Here is a 22,306-nt window from a genome sequence, read left to right as displayed (position 1 = left end):
AAGCAAGAACATTTTGAAAGGATATAAAGAAACTCACAGAATTGGGGGAAAATATAATTTCGGGAAGTACCAGAACTATAACTTAAGACAGATATAGAGACAAAGAGTGGAAGAGAGGTAGGAAGGCCGGGAGGGAAGAAGAATGGGAAGGAGGAAGGGAGGGAGAGAAGAGGGATAGATGGATTGAGATTAATTGGACAAAGCAGGTCACAATATTGGCTAGGTCAGGATATGGAATTTTTTTTTCATAGTCCCATCTACACTGTATCCAAAAGGAAACTTGTAGCTGTTACCCCAGAGAAGGGCATATTTATATGTAATTGGAGGATTAATGCTATACATGCAAATATAAGTTATTTTCACTACCAAAGCTTTACTAAAGTATTTTTTACATGACTACCTGGTTGTCATTTGCAGACATATTGCTCAATACAATTTCTGCTTGGGTAATTCACTAAATATTGTCTACTTATACTCAGTGCCCATGTTTATCCTCTTCTACGTTCTCTTCTATGCTTCAATATTTTCCATATTTGTGAAGGTTTAAAAAGAACATTTCTGAAATTCCCTTGCTACTAAGTTCTAGAACTGATTTAAGTTCTATCAGTCAAGTGCAGCTGTATGAGATTTGAAAAGCAGAAGCAGGGATGGCAGACCAGTGAGACAGAGGCAGTTTATGCTTTTATTTATTTTCCCACAGCAGCAGAAACTAGCAAGCATTTGTTATTTCCATAGCCAAAAACACTTGGTACTGCCTAGTCACAAATTCATGGCTAGGGGAAACAGACATCAGTCAGATTTTTCTACAATGCCTTGATCTCTGGACCACATCTGCTGAGGCCTCACTCTGAGTCTAGCAACACACCCCAACCTCTGTCCTAATAGCCTTTCAATAATTCCCTATATCAAAGCTCTTTCTAATAAAGATATGTAAAGTCGTTTCTGTTTCCTGCATTGAACCCTAAATGATATGGGTATCAAAAAATCTTCTTCAGCCTGGCTTGGTGGCTCAGCCTGTAATCCCGCACTTTGGGAGGCTGAGGTGAGTGGATTGCCTGAGACCGCGGGTTTGAGACCCACCTGGGCAGCGAGACCTCATCTCTACAATAAATCAAAAGATCAGCCGGGTGTGGTAGTGCATGTCTGTAATTCCGGCTACTCGGAAGGCTGAGGCGGAAGGATTGCTGGAGCCCAGCAGGTCGAGGTTACATGGGCCGGGAGCAGTCACTGCACTCCAGCTTGGGTGACAGAGTGTGACTCCAACTCAAAAAAAAAATTAAAAAATTATAAAATCTTCTTCAGTATCACTACCAATATAAACTTAAAGCTTCACTGGACATTCTTTTGGGGCAATTATATTGATCACTAAAATTATGCTTCCTTTTCTTGCACAGATGGCAGAATTTCGTTGAGATGCTGAGCAGAGCTTCCTCTGACTTGTTGTCTACAGGTGAGTTTCATTATTTTGTTGCTCCTGAGTATCTTCCATTTCCCAGAGCTGTTGTTGACTGTGTTGCTTAGCTTGAAAAGATTGTCTGTTCAGTTTCATCTCATTTCTCCCAGAAATGTAAATGGCTTTCTAGAGAAGAAAAAAAAGGAGTGAGAATTACCTTAATGGTTATTCTTTTAGGCCAGTTAGATTATAAAAGGCATGATTCTCCACGTTTTATTTTATCATGAGGAATTCTCTAGTGGTAGCCCTTAAAGATGAATGCAAGCCGGGCTCGGTGGCTCAGCCTGTAATCCCGCGCCTTTGGGAAGCTGAGGTGAGTGGATTGCCTGAGCCCGCTGGTTCGAGACCCGCCTGGGCAGCGAGACCTCATCTCTACAATAAATCAAAAAATCAGCCGGGCGTGGTAGCGCGTGCCTGTCATTCCGGCTACTCGGAAGGCTGAGGCGGAAGGATCGCCGGAGCCCAGCAGGCCGAGGCTGTGGTGGCCGGAAGCGGCCACTGCACTCCAGTCTGGGCGACAGAGTGAGACTCCAACTCAAAAAAAAAAAAAAAAAAAGATGAATGCAACTCACTTGCAGAAGAAGTTGACATTATTTATTAGAATTTCAGTACAGTCCCTTAGATCTAGGAACCTAACAGCTGGGTATTTATTCTACTGACATCTCAGCAACGACAAAAACCTCTGAGATATATGTACATACATATACTATACACATATATATGTGCAGCATTTTTGTAAATGGTTTTTAAAAATGTAATTAACAAAAAGATCTTTTGTGGACCATTTAATTAAATTACAGTACAACCATTTGATAAAACTATACAGTTGTAAAATAGCATGGCTGGGCTGCTACAGGAAGATTTCCAAGACATATTATTAAGTGGAATTATAAAGATAAATTGGGCTAAATATTTAGCAATTAACAAGTTTTAAATATGACAAGTGAAAAAATATGCATTGACATTAATCTGCTGTTGTAGTGTTTCTGTTTACTATATCCATCAGTCACTTATTGTTTACCCCTTGGATCAAAATACAAGGTATTAAGAATGTGAGAGAGAGAGAGAGAGAGAGAGAGAGAGAGAGAGAGAGTGTGAGTGTGTGTGTGTGTGTGTGTGTGTGGTGTGTGTGTGTGTGTGTGTGTCTGTGTTGAGGGATGGATATATCAGTCTGTATCCAAGTGGAAAACTAGAAACCTTACTAGGCATTTCAAACAGAGGAAATTCACTACAGGGGACTGGTTATACAAGTATCAAAAGGCTGAAAGATCAAAAAGGAGATGGTGATTTTCCATTGCTGCCATAACAAATTACCATAATCTTGGTGGCTTAAAACAATAGAAATTTATTCTCTCACAGTTCTAGAAATATAAAACCAAGGTATCAACAGAGCCATACTCCCTCTGAGCACTCTGGAGAAGAGTTCTTTCTTGCCCTTTTCAACTTCTACTAGCTCCAACCTTCTCCTGGCCTATTACTGTATAACTCTAAACTCTTCCTTTGTTTTCACATATCCTTCTTCTTTATGACTCTTACTTGTCTCTGTATCCAAATATTCTTCTTTCTCTTATAAAAACACAGTCAGTGGATGCAGGGCCCACCCTAATCTAGAATGATATCATCTTAAATTGATTACATGATAAAATACCCTGTTTCCAATTAAGGCCATATTCACAGGTACCAGTGTTTAGGACACAATTCAATCCACTAGCGTGAGGTAGTCCAGACACCACTAAGAAAGATGGAAGCAGCTACTTTTCTCCAGGCTAAGGGAACAGAGAGAGAAGGATACCATTATCGGAATACAGCATCTAGGAGGTAGTGCCTCTACACAGATGGTTCTAGAATCTCAGGAAAAAAAAAAAAAGTGCCGAGCAGCTGGAGAAAGGATTTCAGGAGATGCCACACAGCTGGTTCTTGGAGCACCACACAGTTTAAGACTCAGATCTCTGAGAAGGTAGTTGTGTTGGGTTCTCTTACAAAGTACCATGTGGTCAATGCTGAGACCACTGAGGGGATGTCATGTGACTGTTCGTCTGACCTCTGTGATTTCACATATGCTAGTGCTGAGAGTGTTGAAAAACATTATAGCAGTAGCTCTTTTCTGGTACTGGACAGACATTGAAATATCTTCACATGGTCTTTCCTCTGTGCGTGTGCATCTCTGGTGTCTCTGCGTATCCAAATTTCCTCTTCTTAGAGGACACCAGTCAGATTGAATTAGAGCCTACTTCAACAACCTCATTTTAACTTACCTCTTTAAAGGCCCTGTCTCCAAGTACAGTCACATTTTGATGTACCAGGGGTTAAAGGCTTCAACATATAAATTGGGGGGGGGGGGAGTATCACCATCTCATAGCATATGGCATAGAAGAAAAATATGTAAAAATATAGATTGAAGTCTCACTTTTGCAACTAAATAATCACCTTATATTGGGACACTTATTTTACGTAACTCTGACTCACTTTTCGCATTCCTAAAATGGACTTCAAATAAAGAGAAACCTGCCATCTTGGTCTTACAGGGTGATTGTGAGTCTGACAAACAAAACAGGCAATGCATCACTAACTGTTTTAGGCAATATGTCCCTCTCCAAAATAACAGGGTTGTTGTGGTAATGCTGCTGTTGTGATAGCCTGTGGCTTGCTGAGAAAGTTAATGCTTTGGTCTTTTCCCATGTCTGTCCTGCGGGATCTAAGATAATTAAATGCTCTTAAGCACTAAGTGAGCCATTTTATCTGCCTATTCTTTAGTTCCATAGGTAAATGTTATGAAAAGGAAGGGGAGGCTTTATACAGAAACTGAAGGAAGTACTTTCTATGGGTGTGTAGAATTGTGAATTTTTTCCTACCTGAGACCCCTTTGTACTTAAAGATGCTATTATAACCTGATAACAATGGCTCGTTTTGTATATACTGCCTTTATAATAAAATTTATCTCATTTGGAATTTAAATGACTTCACATAAATAGTACCTGTGCCTCACACTAAGGACAAGAACAGACTGATTTCCAGCTGACCAAACCTCTTGGCAAGAACAATTAGAAGACTAGCTAAAAAGGAAAAGAATATTTGTTGAAGACTATTTGTTTGAAATCTCTTATTTGGAATTTCATTTGAACTACCAGAGAAAGGGGGGAAAATATATCTGCGGGAAAGGTAACATCATACAAAATCTCTAAATTTCCACACACTATGTCCTGCTTTGATTAAAAACTACCAGTAATGATACAAAACAGGACATGGATTTCTAAGTAACTGTAATCAATATGTTCAAGAAAATGATGACAAAAATCTTTTTTTTTTGAGTTGGAGTCTCACTCCGTCGCCCAGGCTGGAGTGCAATGACACACTCATGGCCACCCCAGCATTGGCCTGCTGAGCTCCGGCATTCCTTCTGCCTCAGCCTTCCAAGTAGCTGGAACTACAGGCATGCACACCTGTAATTTTTTTTTTTTTAATTGTAGAAATGAGGTCTCAGCAAGTTGCCCGGACTGATCTCAAGCCCGTGGGCTCAGGCAATCCACTCATCTCGGCCTCCAGTAGTGCTTGGATTATAGGCTGAGCCACCGAACCCAACTGACAAAAAGCTTTTTTAGCAAAAAAAATTGAACCTATAAAAGGAATAAAATGTAATATCTAGATTTAAAAATACAAAAACTGAATTTTAAAACCTCAATAGATAGGTATAAAAGTAGACTGGACAAAATTGAAGAGAGGACTAGTGGTCTGTATTATAGTGCAGTAGAAAATATCCAGATTGAAGCATGGATGAGAAATAAGAATGTAATATATTTTAAAGTGTATAAGAGACATACGGGAAATGGTGACAATATCCAATATACATGTAGCTGAAGTTGCAGAAAAACAAGAGAAAGAAAATATAGCTAAAACAATATTTGAAGCAATAATGTCTGAGAAATTTTGCAAAGTGATAAAAGACTTCAAGCCACAGATCCAACAAATACTATGAACTCTCTTTTTTAAATTTAAATTTAAATTTTTTTTGTTGTTTTTTTTAGCTGTAGTCTCACTCTGATGCCCAGGCTGGAGTGCAGTGGCACACTCATGGCCACCACAGCCTCGACCTGCTGGGCTCTGGTAGTCCTTCCACCTCAGCCTTCCCAGTAGCCAGAACTACAGTCATGCGCCACCATGCCCAGCTATTTTTTTGACATAATGTAGAGACGTGGTCTCACCAAGTTGTCCAGTCTGGTCTCAAACCCCTGAGCTCAGGCAATCCTCTAGCCTTGGCCTCCCAAAGTGCTGGGATTACAGGCTGAGCCACCGAGCCTGATCTAATTTTTTACTTTAAAAAATTTACTTTATGGGATATACAATTCAGGATTAGGTAGATAAGTGGTCATCATACTGGTAAAATTTGGGCCTCCATTTTGTCCCCACTTTGCCAGGTTTGAGATCAGGTACCCTTACTGATGTTATGTGACCCCCTCCATCCCCAGGCAGCATCTCACTACTGACAAACCCTTTCTTATAGTATTATGATAAATGCTTATAAGTGAGAACATGTGGTACTCAGTTCTTTGTTTATGTGATAGATCACTGAGTGTGATAGACTCTAAATCCATCCCAGTTACTCAGACAAATACAGAAGAGTTTAGGCTCTCCAAACATGCTATGGTCTAAAATTGAAAGTAGCATTTCACAAAAATGAAGTATGACCCCAAATGTGAATCACTTCACTGTGGAGCCTGTGAATGAGGGAGAGGAAGAAGCAGAAGCAGAAAATAAAGAGCAGAGCTCCAGCATGGCTGCTGATGGGGGAACATTTAAAGGGAACAAAGGGTAACCTCAGAGGTTCATTGATTTCCTCTCAAACATTTCTTGAAGGGTTTTTACTCAAGAAAACACAGAGAAATGGTGGAGTTGTCCTTTTTGTTAAAAAAATTTTATTAATTATTAATTAGAACTGCTTATCGTGAAGGGACAGAAAAGCCAAATCAATTGGCTAAGATAATAAAGAGGCTGGTTTATTCAGCTGAAAAGTCTGGCAGCAACAAGGGCTACAGGCATGGTTTGATCTAGCCATTCAAATGTCAAAAATCAAGAATCTACTTTCTTTCTGGCTCTCTGCTTTGCCTTGTGTTGGCTTCATCTTCCGGCTCTACATGGTGGTCTCCCAACGTTGGGCAAAATGCAAAAGCAAGATAGCTAGGGTAGCTATGATCATCACATCATTACAGCACTCTCTTTTGGTAGGACTGGGCAAGCAGGAAATAACTTTACTATCTAAGAAACTGTATAAAATATCTCCTCTCATATGAGGCTCAGACTGAGTTTTATGTCCATCTTTGAACCAAGACTATGATTGGGATTCCATGATGGGCTTAAACTAATCAAACACTAAGCTTGGACTAGGCCTGGAGGGTCAGTCCCAACAAACCACAGTGCACTGGGATGGGGGAGAAGTATTCTCCACAAAGCAAAATCTGGTTGTTATAATTGGGAGGGGATCACAAAGGGGAGAATCACGAGACAAAAAATGAATGCTGGGAAGAAAAAAAAATCCACTTCAGTCACATGGCATGGTCCACAAGGCCTTTCAGTTGCGTGAACACTTCACCTACATCTCTTCCCTTTTCATTCTGCCTCAGCTAGGTCCTCCTGTCAGCCATCGCTTGAACGCACCAAACACTCCTGTCTCACATCCTTAGTCTTGGCTGTAACATTTTTTCATGTTCTTTCTCCACACATTTTTATGGCTCGCATCCTTGTTCTCCACTCAGGATTTTATTTAAATGTCACCTCTTTGAAGAGGGCTTTGGTGAACTACCTATCTAAAATGGGAACTACCATGACATTCCACGCCCATAAGTGGTTTTAGTTTTATTTACTTGTGTGTATAATACTTATCAGAACCTGACATTATTTTATCTAGCTGTCTGTGCTCACCGCTAGAATGCACACTCCATGAGAAGAAAAACCATCTTTCAGTGCCTAGGACATAGTAAGCACTCAACAAATGTTTGTGAAATCAATGAATGAGTTAGAATCACAGCCTTAACCCCATGTCTGTTGTCTTAAGCAGGTAACTAAAACTTTCATTGCCTCAGTTTCCTCATCTATCAAATGGGGATAATTTCTACCTCACAGGATTATAGATTACATAGAAATGCCTGGCACTTACAGATATTTGACATACATTAGTTTCCTTCTCACAAAAGCTTCATTCAGTAGGCCCAGTAAAAACCAGCAACTTTTATTTACATCAGTCGTTCTCTAGTCTGGCTTCACATTGGAATCACCTAGGGAAATTTTTCTTTTTTTTTTTTAAATACTGAGTTGGGTTCTCACCCCCTGATATTCTGATTTAATTGGTCTGGTATGATACCTGAGTATTGGTAACTTTTAAATTTGCCCAGCTGGGTCTAACATGCAGCCAATGCTAAAGACCACTGATTTTAAGTCATTAGTGGGGCAGACAGGAGTGCTGGCTGTTGTAACTATTAGAATCCACTGGAAGCCTTATAAAATCTGGGCCCTCGGACACCTGGAAATCTCTAGAAGCCAGCTTGGCTTATTTCCTCCAGTACAAATCTTCAACTGACTGACTAGACAGATGGTTATTATTTCTCCTTCTTGCTGTGTTAGAAAGGAAAAAAAAAAAGAGCTCTGCCTCAGGTTTTTCAAACAATTTTTACATGTGCAAGCCATTACCTTTTTATGTGCTATTAGGTATAAGGAAGGAGAAAGGGAAGTTTAAAAGAGACCAAATAAGCTAGCATGTATTTTCTCCTAATGGAAGTTTTAGAAGTGCAGACAGTAAAGAGAAACTGGACTAGGACAAAGTCTAGGTTCTAGATCTTATTCTTAAAAGGATAATGCATTAAACGGTGCACAGAAAAATGCCTGCTAGGCTGGGCTTGGTGGCTCAGCCTGTAATCCTGCGCCTTTGGGAGGCTGAGGTGAGTGAATTGCCTGAGCCCGCAGGTTCGAGACCCACCTGGGCAACTTGGTGAGACCTCATCTCTACAATAAATCAAAACTTAGCCGGGCATGATAGCGCGCACCTGTAGTTCCAGCTACTTGGAAGGCTGAGGCAGAAGGATGGCCGGAGCCCAGCAGGTCGAGGCTGCGGTGGCCGGGAGCAGCCACTGAACTCCAGTCTGGGAGACAGAGTGAGACTTCAACTCAAAAAAAAAAGAAAAGAAAAATGCCTGCTAAATCGTGATTAATGTTAGATTCTCTTCTTTGGGGAAACTACGTTCGTTTAACAGTCTATAATAATAAAAACACAACACAAATAATAATACCTTGTAGCTGGGCATGGTGCCTCAAGCCTGAAATCCTAGCACTTTGGGAAGTGGAGGCAAGAGAATTACCTGAGCTCAAGGGTTCGAGACCAGTCTGAGCAACATGGTGAGACCTTATCTCTACAATAAATCAAAAACTTAGCCGAGCATGGTGGCATGCACCTGTGGTTCCAGTTACTTAGAAGGATGAGGAGGAAGGATCACCTGAGCCCAGCAGGTCGAGGCTGTGGTGGCCTTGAGCATGCCACTGCACACCAGCCTGGGTGGCAGAGTGAGACTCTGACTCAAAAAAAATTAGTAATAATAATAATACTTTGTATTGAGCATCTTTCCTGTGTTGAGTATTTTTATATAGGTAATTCTTTTTATCTCCACATTATTATGGCAAATTGCTGTGATTTCACAAATGAAAGAATTGGGATGTGAAAGCTTGTAACTGGTAAAGGGAAGAATCAGGGTTAGGCTTCAGGTCTGTCTGGCACCAAAGTTCATCTCCCTCCTCTTACCCTACCTATATGCTGTTTCCAGAATCCCTTTAACTGAAGAGCTCTATGATTCAGAGTAAGTTGAACCACGTTTTCCCCTGCAATAAACAGAAAGCTTTTCTTTCCCATACTGGGTGAAATAAGCAGTGGCCAGTGCTACTAGGTGATGATGGGTTCTCATGGCAATTTAAATGTTCAGCATATCAGCCGGGCTTGGTGGCTCAGCCTGTGATCCTCACACTTTGGGAGGCCAAGGTGAGTGGACTGCCTGATCCTGCGGGTTCGAGACCAGCCTGGGCAACTTGGCGAGACCTCATCTCTACAATAAGTCAAAAAAATTAGCCGGGCATGGTAGCACACACCTGTAGTTCCGGCTCCTTGGATGGCTGAGGCGGAAGGATCGCCGGAGCCCAGCAGGTCAACGGTGGGGTGGCCGTGAGCATGCCACTGCACTCTAGCCTGGGCGACAGAATGAGACTCAAAAATAAGATAAAATAAAATAAATGTCCAGCAGATCAATAAGATCTGCCTTGAAGGGGCTGCTCCATGTGCCATCATGACCCTCGTTAAGCACCTATTAAGGTTTACTCTATGGAGCATCTGGGACAAATATGGAAGGATAAAGAAATACGAAGAAAAATCTCTCGTCTCCAAGGATTGGAAAAGGAATTGGAGAAACAAAACTATGTATTCAGTGACTGTATTTTTCAGACTCTACGTTAGGGTACATGGTCATTCACTTATTCAACAAACATGCATTGAGTATTTTATCCTAATGCTGGGTACTAAGGCTTCAGAGATTATGAAATCATATTATATTCTCCATCAAGAAACTGAGGAAAAAGGTTCATAATGACTCATAAGTGCAGTACTAAAAGCCTGTCCAACCAAAGGCTTTTAAATCTGATATGCGAATTTGTTTACAAAAACATCTTCACTTAGATAACATTATTAGTTAATATTTATTAAGCACTTGCCATATTCCAGGTACTTGCTTTACACTTTCTATTCCATTATAATAATAATCCTTTTGATAGCCTATAGCTGTCATTATCCCCATTTCACAGAAGAGGAAACTGAGGTACAGAGAAGACAAGTAACTTGCCCAAGCCCATACAGCTAAGAAAGAAAAGATCCGGGATGCAAATCCAAGGTGCCTTGCTTCCGAACTTACATTCTCAACAACTACGTTACAGTGCCTCCTCGTGTAAAATTTAGTTATTAAATAATTTTTATTGAAAATAGTGAGACCCAACTCAGAAATAATTTACATATTTGTTAATGGCATATTTAAACTATGCACTGAATACTGACACTGAGGTTCCCAGAAATCTGTGCTGTGTGGTCCTAACAGGGACTTGCAAAATAAATAGATAGATAGATAGATAGATAGATAGATAGATAGATAGATAGATAGATAGATAAAGTGACCAAGTCAGGTGTAAGATGCTGAGTAATGAAAGAACGATACAGCAATCCTTGGGGGATCTCCACAAGTCTTCATTTTCTTTCCTGCATCCTAAGTGAATCTCTTCTATTCACGAAGGCAGTAGCTTACAGCAGGTAGCACCTGGAAAATGGAAACCACTGGGTTAGGAATGATGCTGTTCAAGCCTCTTCTCATACAGGACCTACTGACCATTGAAATGAGCAAGGATTGAGGAAGAGAAAGGTTGCACCTGATCCTTCGGGCACGTGTGTGGAGAGGGGGCAGGAGTTCTTGAGAGGTAGGGCTACAGGAAGAGGCCCCGTCCCCCTCACTAAGCTCTAAAGGTCTTTCTGATTCAGGACCTTGCTAAAGGCCATTGTCTCTGCTTATCTGGAATTCTCTTCCCCATGCACCTCACCACCGTAACCTCCTATTCGTCCTTTGGGTCTCCAGTTTGTGTCACCTCCTCCTAGACCCCTCCTACTGCCACCTCTACCCCCTAATAAGTTTAAATGCTTTCCTAGTCCCTCATATTTTTCTATTGTAGTACGTATAGTGGCTTGTAACTAAATAACAATTTCGAGTCATTATTTAGCACTTCCCAATCTGAGGTACACCAGGGTAAGAATCAGATTTTTCTTATTTATCAGTGCGTCCCCATTCCCCAACAACAGTGTCAACCACAGAGAAAAGCCTCAACATTTTTTTTCCCTGGCATATACAGATGTGTTGAATGGAGAGACCAAACTAAACCCTTCCATTTTTTTCTTTCTTGTTCAGGACAGAATGAAAAGGAAGCCCCTGTGACTCCAGTGCAACCTGAAGTCCCTGAGCTATCTCAAAGCAAAACTGAACATATGGTAGGCTCCTGGAATGTACAGTTTGGGGAAGGGTTTCACAGATCCTTGGTCTTCTCTTTTCTGATGCTGGATGGGGTCCTTCTGGGTGGAGCCCTCTCCCTGTGGGTTTTTTTGTTTTGTTTTGTTTTTTCACCCACAACTGGAATTCAAACTCCCTTGGCTTCAAGACTCTCCTCAGGCAGAGAAAAAAGGAAAACGAACTCTTATGGTGCAGGAGTTCCTATCCTAGCTGATATGCAGAAACCTCTTGCCATCACTTGGTGATCGGCTTGCCACCTACCCCAAGAAACTGGATTTGTAGCATGTGCTTGGGTGTCCTTCCAAAGCTTGTGACAGATCTACCAACTGCCATCAGAATAAAGAGTGGTTATGAGACCTATTTTAACATCATAATTCCATCTTCCAGAAACTGAGGGTGACCTTTCCCCAGACATCACATTTTAGAATGTATTAGACCCTGTGATTTAAACAAAACAAAAAAAAAAGAAGAAGAAGAAGAGGAAAAAAAGAAAAAGAAAAATCTGGCAAGCAGTTAAAATTCGTTTTAATATTCCCAGCATTTAGCCAGCAGAAGTTAGAGACAGAATTGAAAAACAGCCTGAGTTTTTCTGTTGTTGTTTTTTAAATGCCCGGATTAGAACATAATTCATCTTAAAATGACGGGAGGCCTCTTCATGCACTTCACACGTTGAAATATTTTAGAAAATAGTATCAATTTTGGCAAGCCTCTTACCATGCAAGAAACAACAGCAAATGCTGTTCTCCTTGTGTTAAGTCTGTTGTGAATAAGATTATAAAAAATACACTTTGCTCTTTTATTTTGCCTGTTGTTTAAGGATTTTATTGCATGTCTGCAATAATTGATTCTTCTCACGCTCCCGTATAAACAGAATTCATTGTTCCACTTTTAGAAAGGGGAATTGAAGCTGAGGGTTGGTAAAGCAACTTTCTTATTATCCCTGAGAAAATCACTTATTCATTCGGTAAACATGTCTTGAGAACCTACCACATGCCAGCCACTAACCAGAACTTGAGGATACATAAATAGCTATCCCAGCCTCTGGATCTCTGGTAGAAAAGATGCTCAAACAGACAAATAGCATATCCAGTGATAAGTGCTGTGATGGATGGGTAATGGGGCTACAAAGAATCTCCTCTCATCCGGCCTGGGGCTGTCAAGGAAGACTTCCCACAAGAAGTTAAACTATGAGCTGGGTCTGGAAAAATGAGTAGAAACGCAGTCAAGGCAGAGGTGGCAAGAAGGGCTTTTGGAATAGGGGTAACAGCATTATAAAGGCAAAAAGACATAAAACAGCTGCATTTTTTCAGGGTTTGTGTAGCTGAAAAAAAAGATGTATATGTAGGACAGAAAGAAGGTAAACTGTAGAGATAAACAATGGGGACAAGAACATAAATGTTTTTGTGTGCCAAGTAAGAAATGTAAACTTCATCCTGACACAGTGAGACCAAAATAGTATAGGGTATGTTCGTTACTTAGCTACTTATTTGAACCTAATTCAGGCATATACAAATCTCCCTGCTCCCTTGCCTTGAGTGGTCAAAGAGTGTTAAGTTATCTGAAGAAATATTAAACTACTTAAACTTAATTTTGCAGATCCAAGGATACCTGTGATTTCTCTAAAATGTATGCACATGTACATTAGTCTGGTCAGATTTTCTAAAGCTTTCATCAGCTTTCTAAAGTTGTCCAAAGCTCTTTTAAAAAGTATAAGAATCACTATTCTAATTTACTACATAAAGTCATTCTGTTTTTCCCAAAATTGATGTCTTCAATTCTACTAAAAAGTCAGATTATTTTTATATGACTCCCTTAAAATTTACCAGTTGTTTGTTATCCATGTGGGTACAATTTAAGATAGCATTCCATTATTTCAAACAGAAGAATTCCTTACATTCCCCAGCAGCAGCTTAATCCATGTTTGTTAACCAGCTCAGAACTTGGCTTCTTACTGAGCTTACTGTTCTTCAGGGTGCTGGGATTTTTACAGCTTATATGTGAAAAGTTTGAGACAAAGGTACAAAACGGAAAAAATTCAGACATTTGAAAGTTGGGGGTGTACAGATGGTATACAAAAGTCAGAGACATAATTTTATGGTGAATTAGTTAGGAATATGTATATTGCAATGAACAGAACCAACTCTACTAGCTTAATTTATTGGAAGGATAGTGAAGCATATTATGCTACCCAAGGACAGAAATGAAACAATGAAGTAAAACCAGAGACTCTTAATACCATCAAGACTTCCTATTTCCTTTCTCTTGTTTCTGTTGTCAGCTTCATATTTTCTGCCTGTCTGTCTGTCTCTTATTTATCTATTTATCTATCTATCTTTCTATCCTCCTCAGCAACAAATTTTTTCTCATTTCCATTACACAGAGCGGAAAGCCTGCTAGAGTTCCAATCTCTCACACAGAACCATCTCCATTTTTCCCTCATAAATAATTCCAAAATTTCTGGACAATGCGTTTATTGGCTCATTTTGCATTAGCTGCCCAGTCCTAAGCTATGCAAATAGAACATAGCAGTTCTCTCTACAACCATGCAGACTGGCAGGAGGGGCAATTCCTACAAGAATGGTGCTGGGCAGATCAAACAGTAGATGTGCACTAGCACCACATGCTAAGTGGCAGGATACCTCATATGGTACTGCAGGAACTTGTGTCTATTTACTTCTAAAACATCTCTATTTTATACTGGACATGAGGTCCGGATACCAATATGAGCTAGACATACCCTCCATGTCCTATTCTTGCCTTGGGTCTACCATAAGATCTATGTGATCTTAGTAAATCACTCACACTTTCTAGGCCTCCTCTTCCTTTGCTAAATGCACAGGACAAGCAGACTACACGTGCTTTAACATCCTTTAAAATGTTCCCTCAAGCTTGAGATTATCACTACTATTTCAGTCACCTTCATGATCTCATGAACCTCGCATTCATGATCCAGAGATTGTTATAAGCATTTCCCAAAGTCTATCCCCTGCAGATTTCACTAGTGCGAAATAAAGTAGAACATCGTGGAAAGTTTCCATCAGTTACAACGTCCTTTGTTTCGTGCAACTCAGAAATGAAGGTGTATAAGAAGTCATGATATCACCCTTCTCTTAAACATACACACACACAAATTTAACATGTTTGTTTCCAGCAAGACTTGGCAATATGGCCTGATGGCGCTGAGGATGTGAGACTCACTTCTCTGGCTTCCCAAAGTCAGTCCTTGCAATAATTCTTGCTAGTTGTGTGGCCTTATCTTTGACCAAGAGACTGAAGAAGCTCTGGGTGGTGAATGTGTTGCCAATGAGATGATTGTATTGTTTTGTTAGAAAACTCCAGAAGAAGAGCTGCAGCCAGAAAACCCTCCTGCTGAAACTTCAGCTCCAAAAGATCACCTGGGCTCTTTGAAGATCAGACCAGTCTCCGAGCCTTCCCTGAGTCCAGCCATGAAGAACGAGTTGGAAGAATGTGAGACGTGGATAGACAGGTTCCGGAAGCTGGAAAATGCCCTCTATTTGTGTGATCTGAGTAACACAGGTGAAGTATGAATTTTAAAGCTGGCATACCCTTCTATTTGTATTCTAGTCCAAAAGCGGGCACCTCACTTTCTTTCACTTCTTGAACAAATAATCCAGTTTGAATGTAAGCCATGATGTACCCGGCACTGTGCTAAACACACTTGAGAAATACAAAGATGAATCAGACACGAGTCCCCACCAGATCACCTACAATCTCTTTGTGTTTCCAATGCTCCCTCCACTCGACTACCAAAGTCTAACCCACAATCCAGTCTTATAATTCCCCTGATTAAAATACTTCGGAGACTCCCCACTGCTAACAGGACGAATTCCAAACTCCTCAGTGAGGCAAAATCTGGTCTCCGTCCACCTGACTAGTGTCTACTCCTACTATTGTTATTCTCTCAGCATGTCCTACACAGGCATCACGATCACCTTGCCTTTCCTTAAGTATGCTGCTTTCTCATGTGCCTGTGCCTCTTCTAACCCCAAGCCTTCCATCTGAGCTGTCTGCCCCTCGCCTACTAATCCCACCCCTGCCAACTCCCCATCTTGTCCACCTGGCTAATGAATGCCTAAACCTTCTTTATGTTTGAATTCAAACACTACTCCTCTGTGACTCCCCAAACAGATCTAGGCCAACTTTCCTTTGGCCTCTCAGGATTCTTTAACATCCATTATCATATTTGATAAAATTATATATTTTTATTTGGGGGCTTATTACTATCCCAGGAGTAGATTACATTCCTTTCTTATGTCTGGCAACTTGCACAAGTCTATCCCGCAGCTTTATTGGGGAACAAATAAATGAATCATTTGCATAAATAACTAAATTCAAGACAGAAGGTGATAAATGCTGTTAGAGTATGCTATGTGGGCATTCAATTAAAGGATAATTTCTTTCTGGTGGAGTGATCAGGGAAGGCTGTGTTGATGTTAACTGATCATCAAACATAAAGGGCAGTGTAGTTACAAAGGAATGGAATAGAGAACCTTTTCTGGTAAAGGGAAAAATTCTATGTGTGAAGCTCAATGTAAGAAGCTCAGTTTGGATTGAATGTGTGGGACTCTTAAAATAATATCAAATGATAAAGGTGGAACTAGAGAATAGGGCCAGATATCAAAAGGTGTTAAATGCTGAACCAAGGAAACTGGACTTTATTCAAAGACGATGAGGGCACCACAAGTTTCTAAGCAGAGGAGAGGTATAAGAAAGCTGCACATCAGAAAGACCCTTGATGACTATGTGCAGAAGAAAGGAGAAAGTGAAATAAGGGAAAGCAGAGAGGAGAGCGAGAATGAAGTCTTGTACCAGGTCTGACACTGGAGAATGGAAAAGAGGGAGCCGATACAGAAGAAGCACATGTACCAAACTTGCCGTACTTACTGACGTGAAGTAAGTGTACACATTAGTACTCTCTAGAATTAATCATATAGCCATAGCAATGTGTCTTTTAATTCTCTTTGTATTTTTTGTTTCGAATTTCCAAAGCAACCTAATTCTGGATCACATGAATATAACTTCCATACATAATCCAAGGACTTTTAAAAATTATATCAGAGAAAAAAATCTGAAAAGTTTAAAATAAAGAATCATCTTGTTGAATTATGAGGTTATTTATTAAAATGTTATGAGTCCAGTATTAGAGGCTAGACCAAGAAGAAAAACCAGAAAGGATGAGACATGCTCTCTGGTCTCAACAAGTTTACTTTTAGGTAAGACAAAGAGACTGGCAATCGTTCAATGCCAATTTTTTTTTTTTAATTAACAGATAGTATAAAGTATTATAATTGAAGGCACATATGAAAGTTAAAGAGTCCAAAGAAAAGAGAGACGAAAAAGAAGCTCTCCACCTAATGTGAGCTGGGCTATCCAGGGAGAGCTCCAACAAGCTTGAGCTGAGACTTGAGGCAAGGTAGACTTTGGACTGTTGGATAGGCCATTCTGAGTCAAAACCATCTTCTTCAAATGTTGGAAGGTGAGAATGAACATGATGGCAAAGATTCTGAGCAAGATGTGACTAGAAGTTCATGTGGGATATATAGCAAAGTTGAGACCCTACTGTGAGTCCTGAGGGCTAGAATGAGGCTTCATTCTGTACCCAGTTTCCAGAGGAGAACATAATGAAAGCTGAGATTGATTATTTAAGGAGGATACTGGGGAAAAAGAGATTGAAAGGTTGTTGAAATAACCCTGAGTCTAGGTATTCATACCAGGACTATGGGAGTGGTGATGGGGTTACAAACAAAAACAAAACAAAATCAAAAAAAATGAAAAGACACTTCTACAGAAACAAATGCTGAGTTGTGATGATGGATGATGGATCATAAACTTAGTTGCTAAGAGAGTCTCCAAAGACCTTTCTCATACTTCTGAACCATTCTGAGGAAAAACGGGGTTTGTTGATTTTGGAGGCTGGTTCTGACAGATTTGAAATGCCTTTCTCATGTCCTCTTCACTATTTATGCCTGTTTTCTCTGTTTCTATGAAATTTGTTAGTGCCTCAACAGCCAAGGAATGTGTCAGCCAGATCTGGGAACATCTACAACTGTTTTTAATGAGGAAAGAGGATTAACTGAGGTCACTTTGTTGGTTGATTAGCTACAGTATTTAGCAGACCACCACAGCCCCATTCTAGATGCCCACGGATGAATCACTGTTCTTTATTATGTGCAAGGAAATATGTAGGCCAGGGTGTTCTTCATCCAGGATGAGGGCAGACCATCCATCATCAGATCAGTGCTTCTGGGAACCTACTGTGCTTATTCTCTAATGGGGGTTGTCAAGAAAATAGCCTTGAAGCAAAGGGATAAGGAATGGCTATGAATAACTGGTCATGTTTTCTAAAGAAAAAAAGGGTGGTTGAGATAAATGTCTGGGGGAATGTTGCATTTGGAATTTTCCCAGCTAGATAGAAAATATTTTAAAGTTCAGAATGCAAGGAGAGCCTTAAAGGACATTCTCTGCATGGGCCTGGACTTCTCATACACTGCATCACTAAATCATCACATCAACCACATGCTGAAGGGATTAGCATCCTTATTTACAGAGGAGAAAGCTAAGCTCAAAGTGATAAGATCATAGCCAGTAGGAAGTTAAGCCATAATTCAAACCCAATTCTATTTGACTTTGCACTACACCAAGTCTCTCAGACCTACTAGAAAGAACATGGGGTTTTGATGATTTTGTTTTTGTTTTGTTTTTTTAATCAAAAGGTTTAGATTCAAGTCCAGACTCCACCATTTGCTGATCCCTAAGAGCAGTCACTTACATTCTCTGAGTCTGTTTCCTTATCTATAAAATAAGGCTGATAATAATAATACATACCTCCTAGATTTGAGAAAGAATTAAATGAGATAAGATAGTTGCAAATGCTTTGCAAATTGTAAAATGAAGTAGATTTTAAAGAAGTTCATAATATTTCTGATTTTCATTCTGGTTGGAAAAGACAGACTTGCCAATACCAAGATGGATTGTAAGGCTTATTTCATACAGCTGTTCTGGGCATCCCCTAATGACAGAGTAAATTGGACAGATACAAATTTCAGTCAGTGGACTTCTGTTTGACTCTGGGAATTGTCAACCAATGTTGAGGCTTAGAAGACAGAAAATACCACTGTGATTCCCCTTCATTCCATAATATAGTGTTGTGGTTAACCTTGAACAACCAAGAGACTTACCATCTCTAGGTCTCAGTTTCTCCCTCTGTATGAAATGGGTTGTTGTAAGGGTTAAATGAGTTTATATTGGTAAACTGCTTGGAGCAGTGCCTGGACCATAGTAAATTTTACATATAAATGTCAGTCATTATGGTTATTATTTGCACTATAGTTGATTTTCTGCATAACTTATCTCTCCAATGGTAAGGGAACTTCCAGAGGTAGCAGATCAATTCTCTAAATCTTCTATATTCAAAACACAGTATCTGATACATATAAGGTCACAACTAGGGGCTTATTAATGAGTTATTGATCTTTGGTGATGCCATGATCTACACTTAAACTCTTCTCAGCAACTACTGAAATCTACCCAATCTTAACTCAGAAAGCACACTGGCAATAGCATGTGGGCACCAGAGCTTATTCTGTGATCATATATTGGATTTATGCATAAGTCCATAGCGTTTTTACTTGCCCATGGAATGTTAATGTTGAATTATGGTCGACTGATCACAGTTTATCACATTTGCTGATTCTTCAGTTGACTGATGTGGATCATTATGGACTAAAGCAGTTTTCATCAAAGCCTGATGGTCTTCCCGAACGTGGAGAATCACTCAGGTCAAAGTGGCCCTCTTTGAAACAACAAAACCATTTTCTTGCTGTGCTTTACCCAATGGCATTCTCCCCATCCATGGCACAAAGGTTTCAAGACACCTCTGCTGCCTTTTCTCCTCTGTTAAACTCAAACAGAAGAATATGTCAGACGTATTCATTTTATTCCACATGACACTCCATCTTCTTTAACCCACAAGTAGCGCTAACTTTCTTCAATCTGCAAAATGCAAGGTATATTCATGAGCACATTGTCACTCCAAATGACAAGTGGAAAACAATAAACTCCCAAAGTGACAGTGTTGCCGTGCCAAAAACAAACTCTATGAACTTATGCATCAACCTAATACATCACCATTTCTGTTACACAGACTCAGACTCTAAGCCTTAAGAAGTTAGATGATTTACCTGTGATCACACAGCAAGCTGGAGAGAGACACAGAACAGTCTACCCCTCTGTACCTGCACATTCCATATCTGCAGATTTCAACCAACTGCAGATCAAAAATATTTGAAAAAAATAAAAATAAAAAATAATAGTACAATTAAAAAATACACATAGACCAGGTTTGGTGGCTCAGTCTATAATCCCAGCACTTCGGGAGGCCAAGGTGAGTGAATTGCCTGAGCCCGCAGGTTCGAGAGCAGCCCAGGCAACTTGGCGAGACCTCATCTCTACAATAAATTAAAAAAAAAAAAAATAGCCGAGCGTGGTAGCACACACCTATAGTTCCAGCTACTTGGAAGGCTGAGATGGAAGGATTGCCAGAACCCAGCAGGTCGACGCTGGGGTAGCTGTGAGTGTGCCACTGTACTCCAGCCTGGATGACAGAGTAAGACTCCAACTCCAAAAAAAAAAAATTACAAACACAAATACAAATAAAAGAACACTACTGTATAACAACTATTTATATTACATTTATATTGTATTAGGTATTATAAGATATCTAGAACTGATTTAAGGTATATGGGAGGATGGACATAGGCTATTTGCAAATACTATGCCATTTTATATAAGGGGCTTGAGCATCTGAAGATTTTTATTTCGGTGGGGGGAGGGGAGATGTCCTGGAACAAGTCCCTGTGGACACCAGGGAACATCTATAAGTGCATTTCTAGAAATGCACTAAAAAATAAGCTGTTTAACCCTCCTGCATGTTTAGGAACATGCTTGGATACTTCAACAAGATAAAAAGAAATCAGAACAATTAGGAATTACTTCTAGGAGGCACCCAGCTGTTTCAAAAATTGGCCTTAAAAGTTTTTACAGCTATAAAGAACAAGCTTAAATTGCTTTAGAGTTTATCTATGGATTTTACTGGACTCCATCTCCTTCTCTCTCTCCTGAAATCACCCTCAAATTCCTCCTGAAACTTATGATGCATGCCCAGGACTATAAGAATTTTTTAAGGGGGGGGGGTGACTTGATGTTTAAGAAGCTTAAAGTTGCAACGTATTAGCATTTAGTCTTTACCTGGAAGTTATTCAAGCTAACACTGCATATAGTTTCTCTATTTTCCCCTTCCTCTCTTAAAAAACCTTCCATCCACCCAATCCAATCACAGGAGTCCTGGAGAAGGAACGAGCCAGACGCCTCATTCACAACTACAATCTCATTTACAACCTGTCCCTGAGCCCTCGGAAAATCGACCAGGCCTTGCGCAGATTCCGTTCAGGAGAAAATATGCTGTTGGAGCCAGCACTGCGGTACTTAAAGGAGCTATGATAACAAGCCCATATTGTGAGAACAGATGTTTCCCTTATCTCCCTTTTTACCCAGACACGTGTTTCTCCCCAGCCCATGTGTAGTGGTGGAGGCATTGTCAGAGTTGAGGCTGATGCACCTATTGTGGATGCTTTCTCTTTGGATGCGATTTCTGGCTATGATGCTTGCTCAGAAGTAGCTCAAAGTGATCAGAGAAAATCAGGTTTTCTCTTCTGATGTGGCAAGAACCTAGTTACTCAAAATCTCCTTCTATTCTAATAAAGCTTATTATTAATAATACATGTTTGCTACATTATTAATCAAACTGTGTTTTTGCAAGCCCCACAATTCCATAGAATAAAATATGCTAGATGTATTTAGAGTAAAATAAAACATGCTACATATATCATATTTGGAGAGGTAAATCATCCCTTCCCCTAGTTATCCTTCTGAAAAGCATTTCCATGTTGTAAGAATAATTAAAGTATTAACAATGTACTATTGTGATCTTAAGCAGTAGAAGAACAATCTCAAGTGAAGTTTTCTAAACGAGACTAATATTTTCCATAGTGCATAATTAGACAAAGTTACACAGTCTCCAGGGATATTTTCCAAGCGTCTTGGATAGATGTTTTGAGGAAGGATTCCTAAAACAAAAGATTTGGGGGAATAGATAACACCCTCCACTCTCTCTGGACAGGAAAACCGGTGAAACTTTCCACCAGTCTCCATGGTTCTTCTGTCCTTAATATCCCCGTTGACTTTGCATTTCCCACATATCACACAGTTACACACACATCACAACTCACAGATAGCATGAGCTTATTGAAGGAACACTGGCTGGAGGCTTCAGAGAAAAGGTGTCCCCAGCACCATCACTAACACTGGTGGACCAGGATATTGATTTTCAAATCAGTGTGGGAGACAGGATAAGCAAGTTAAATCAAGGGGAAAATCAAACAAAAAGGCCTCTGAGCATTCCTTTTGATTCATGAGTGTTTCATGACATCTTATGAACAAGACCTCAAGAACAAGATCAGTGGGATCCACTAAAATAAATGGTCTCTAAGTGTCTTCTAGTCTGAGCAACTTTAATTTTTGTCCAAAAAAAAGTCTCTTGAGGCACACTGACTATCTCCCTGTCTTTCTAAAACCCTTGACCTTCTAGTTGCCTTTTGGGGTGGTAGGTAAACATTGTTTTCTCATTCCACCAAAATTCCAAATAAGGGACTTTAGGAATATTAGGTCAAACAATTTAATATGCATTGAGCAACTACTGTGTTTGAGA

General features: G+C 40.0%; 1 protein-coding gene across 1 annotated transcript; it reads left to right on the top strand.

Moving 5' to 3' along the window:
- Positions 1 to 1,400: 1,400 nt before the first annotated feature.
- Positions 1,401 to 21,316, top strand: LOC103256116 (uncharacterized protein C1orf87). Its single transcript, XM_008054011.1, has 4 exons — positions 1,401 to 1,450; positions 11,422 to 11,501; positions 14,850 to 15,057; positions 20,879 to 21,316. Exons 1-4 carry the CDS (start codon positions 1,414 to 1,416, stop codon positions 21,037 to 21,039), a joined length of 486 nt encoding a protein of 161 aa, XP_008052202.1. The 5' UTR covers positions 1,401 to 1,413; the 3' UTR covers positions 21,040 to 21,316.
- Positions 21,317 to 22,306: the final 990 nt, after the last annotated feature.

Source organism: Carlito syrichta, unplaced genomic scaffold (genome assembly GCF_000164805.1).
Source record: "Carlito syrichta isolate Samal-C Ts95f unplaced genomic scaffold, Tarsius_syrichta-2.0.1 Scaffold288945, whole genome shotgun sequence".
In the NCBI taxonomy this organism is placed as follows: domain Eukaryota; kingdom Metazoa; phylum Chordata; class Mammalia; order Primates; family Tarsiidae; genus Carlito; species Carlito syrichta.
This window is presented reverse-complemented; position numbering and strand designations above follow the sequence as displayed.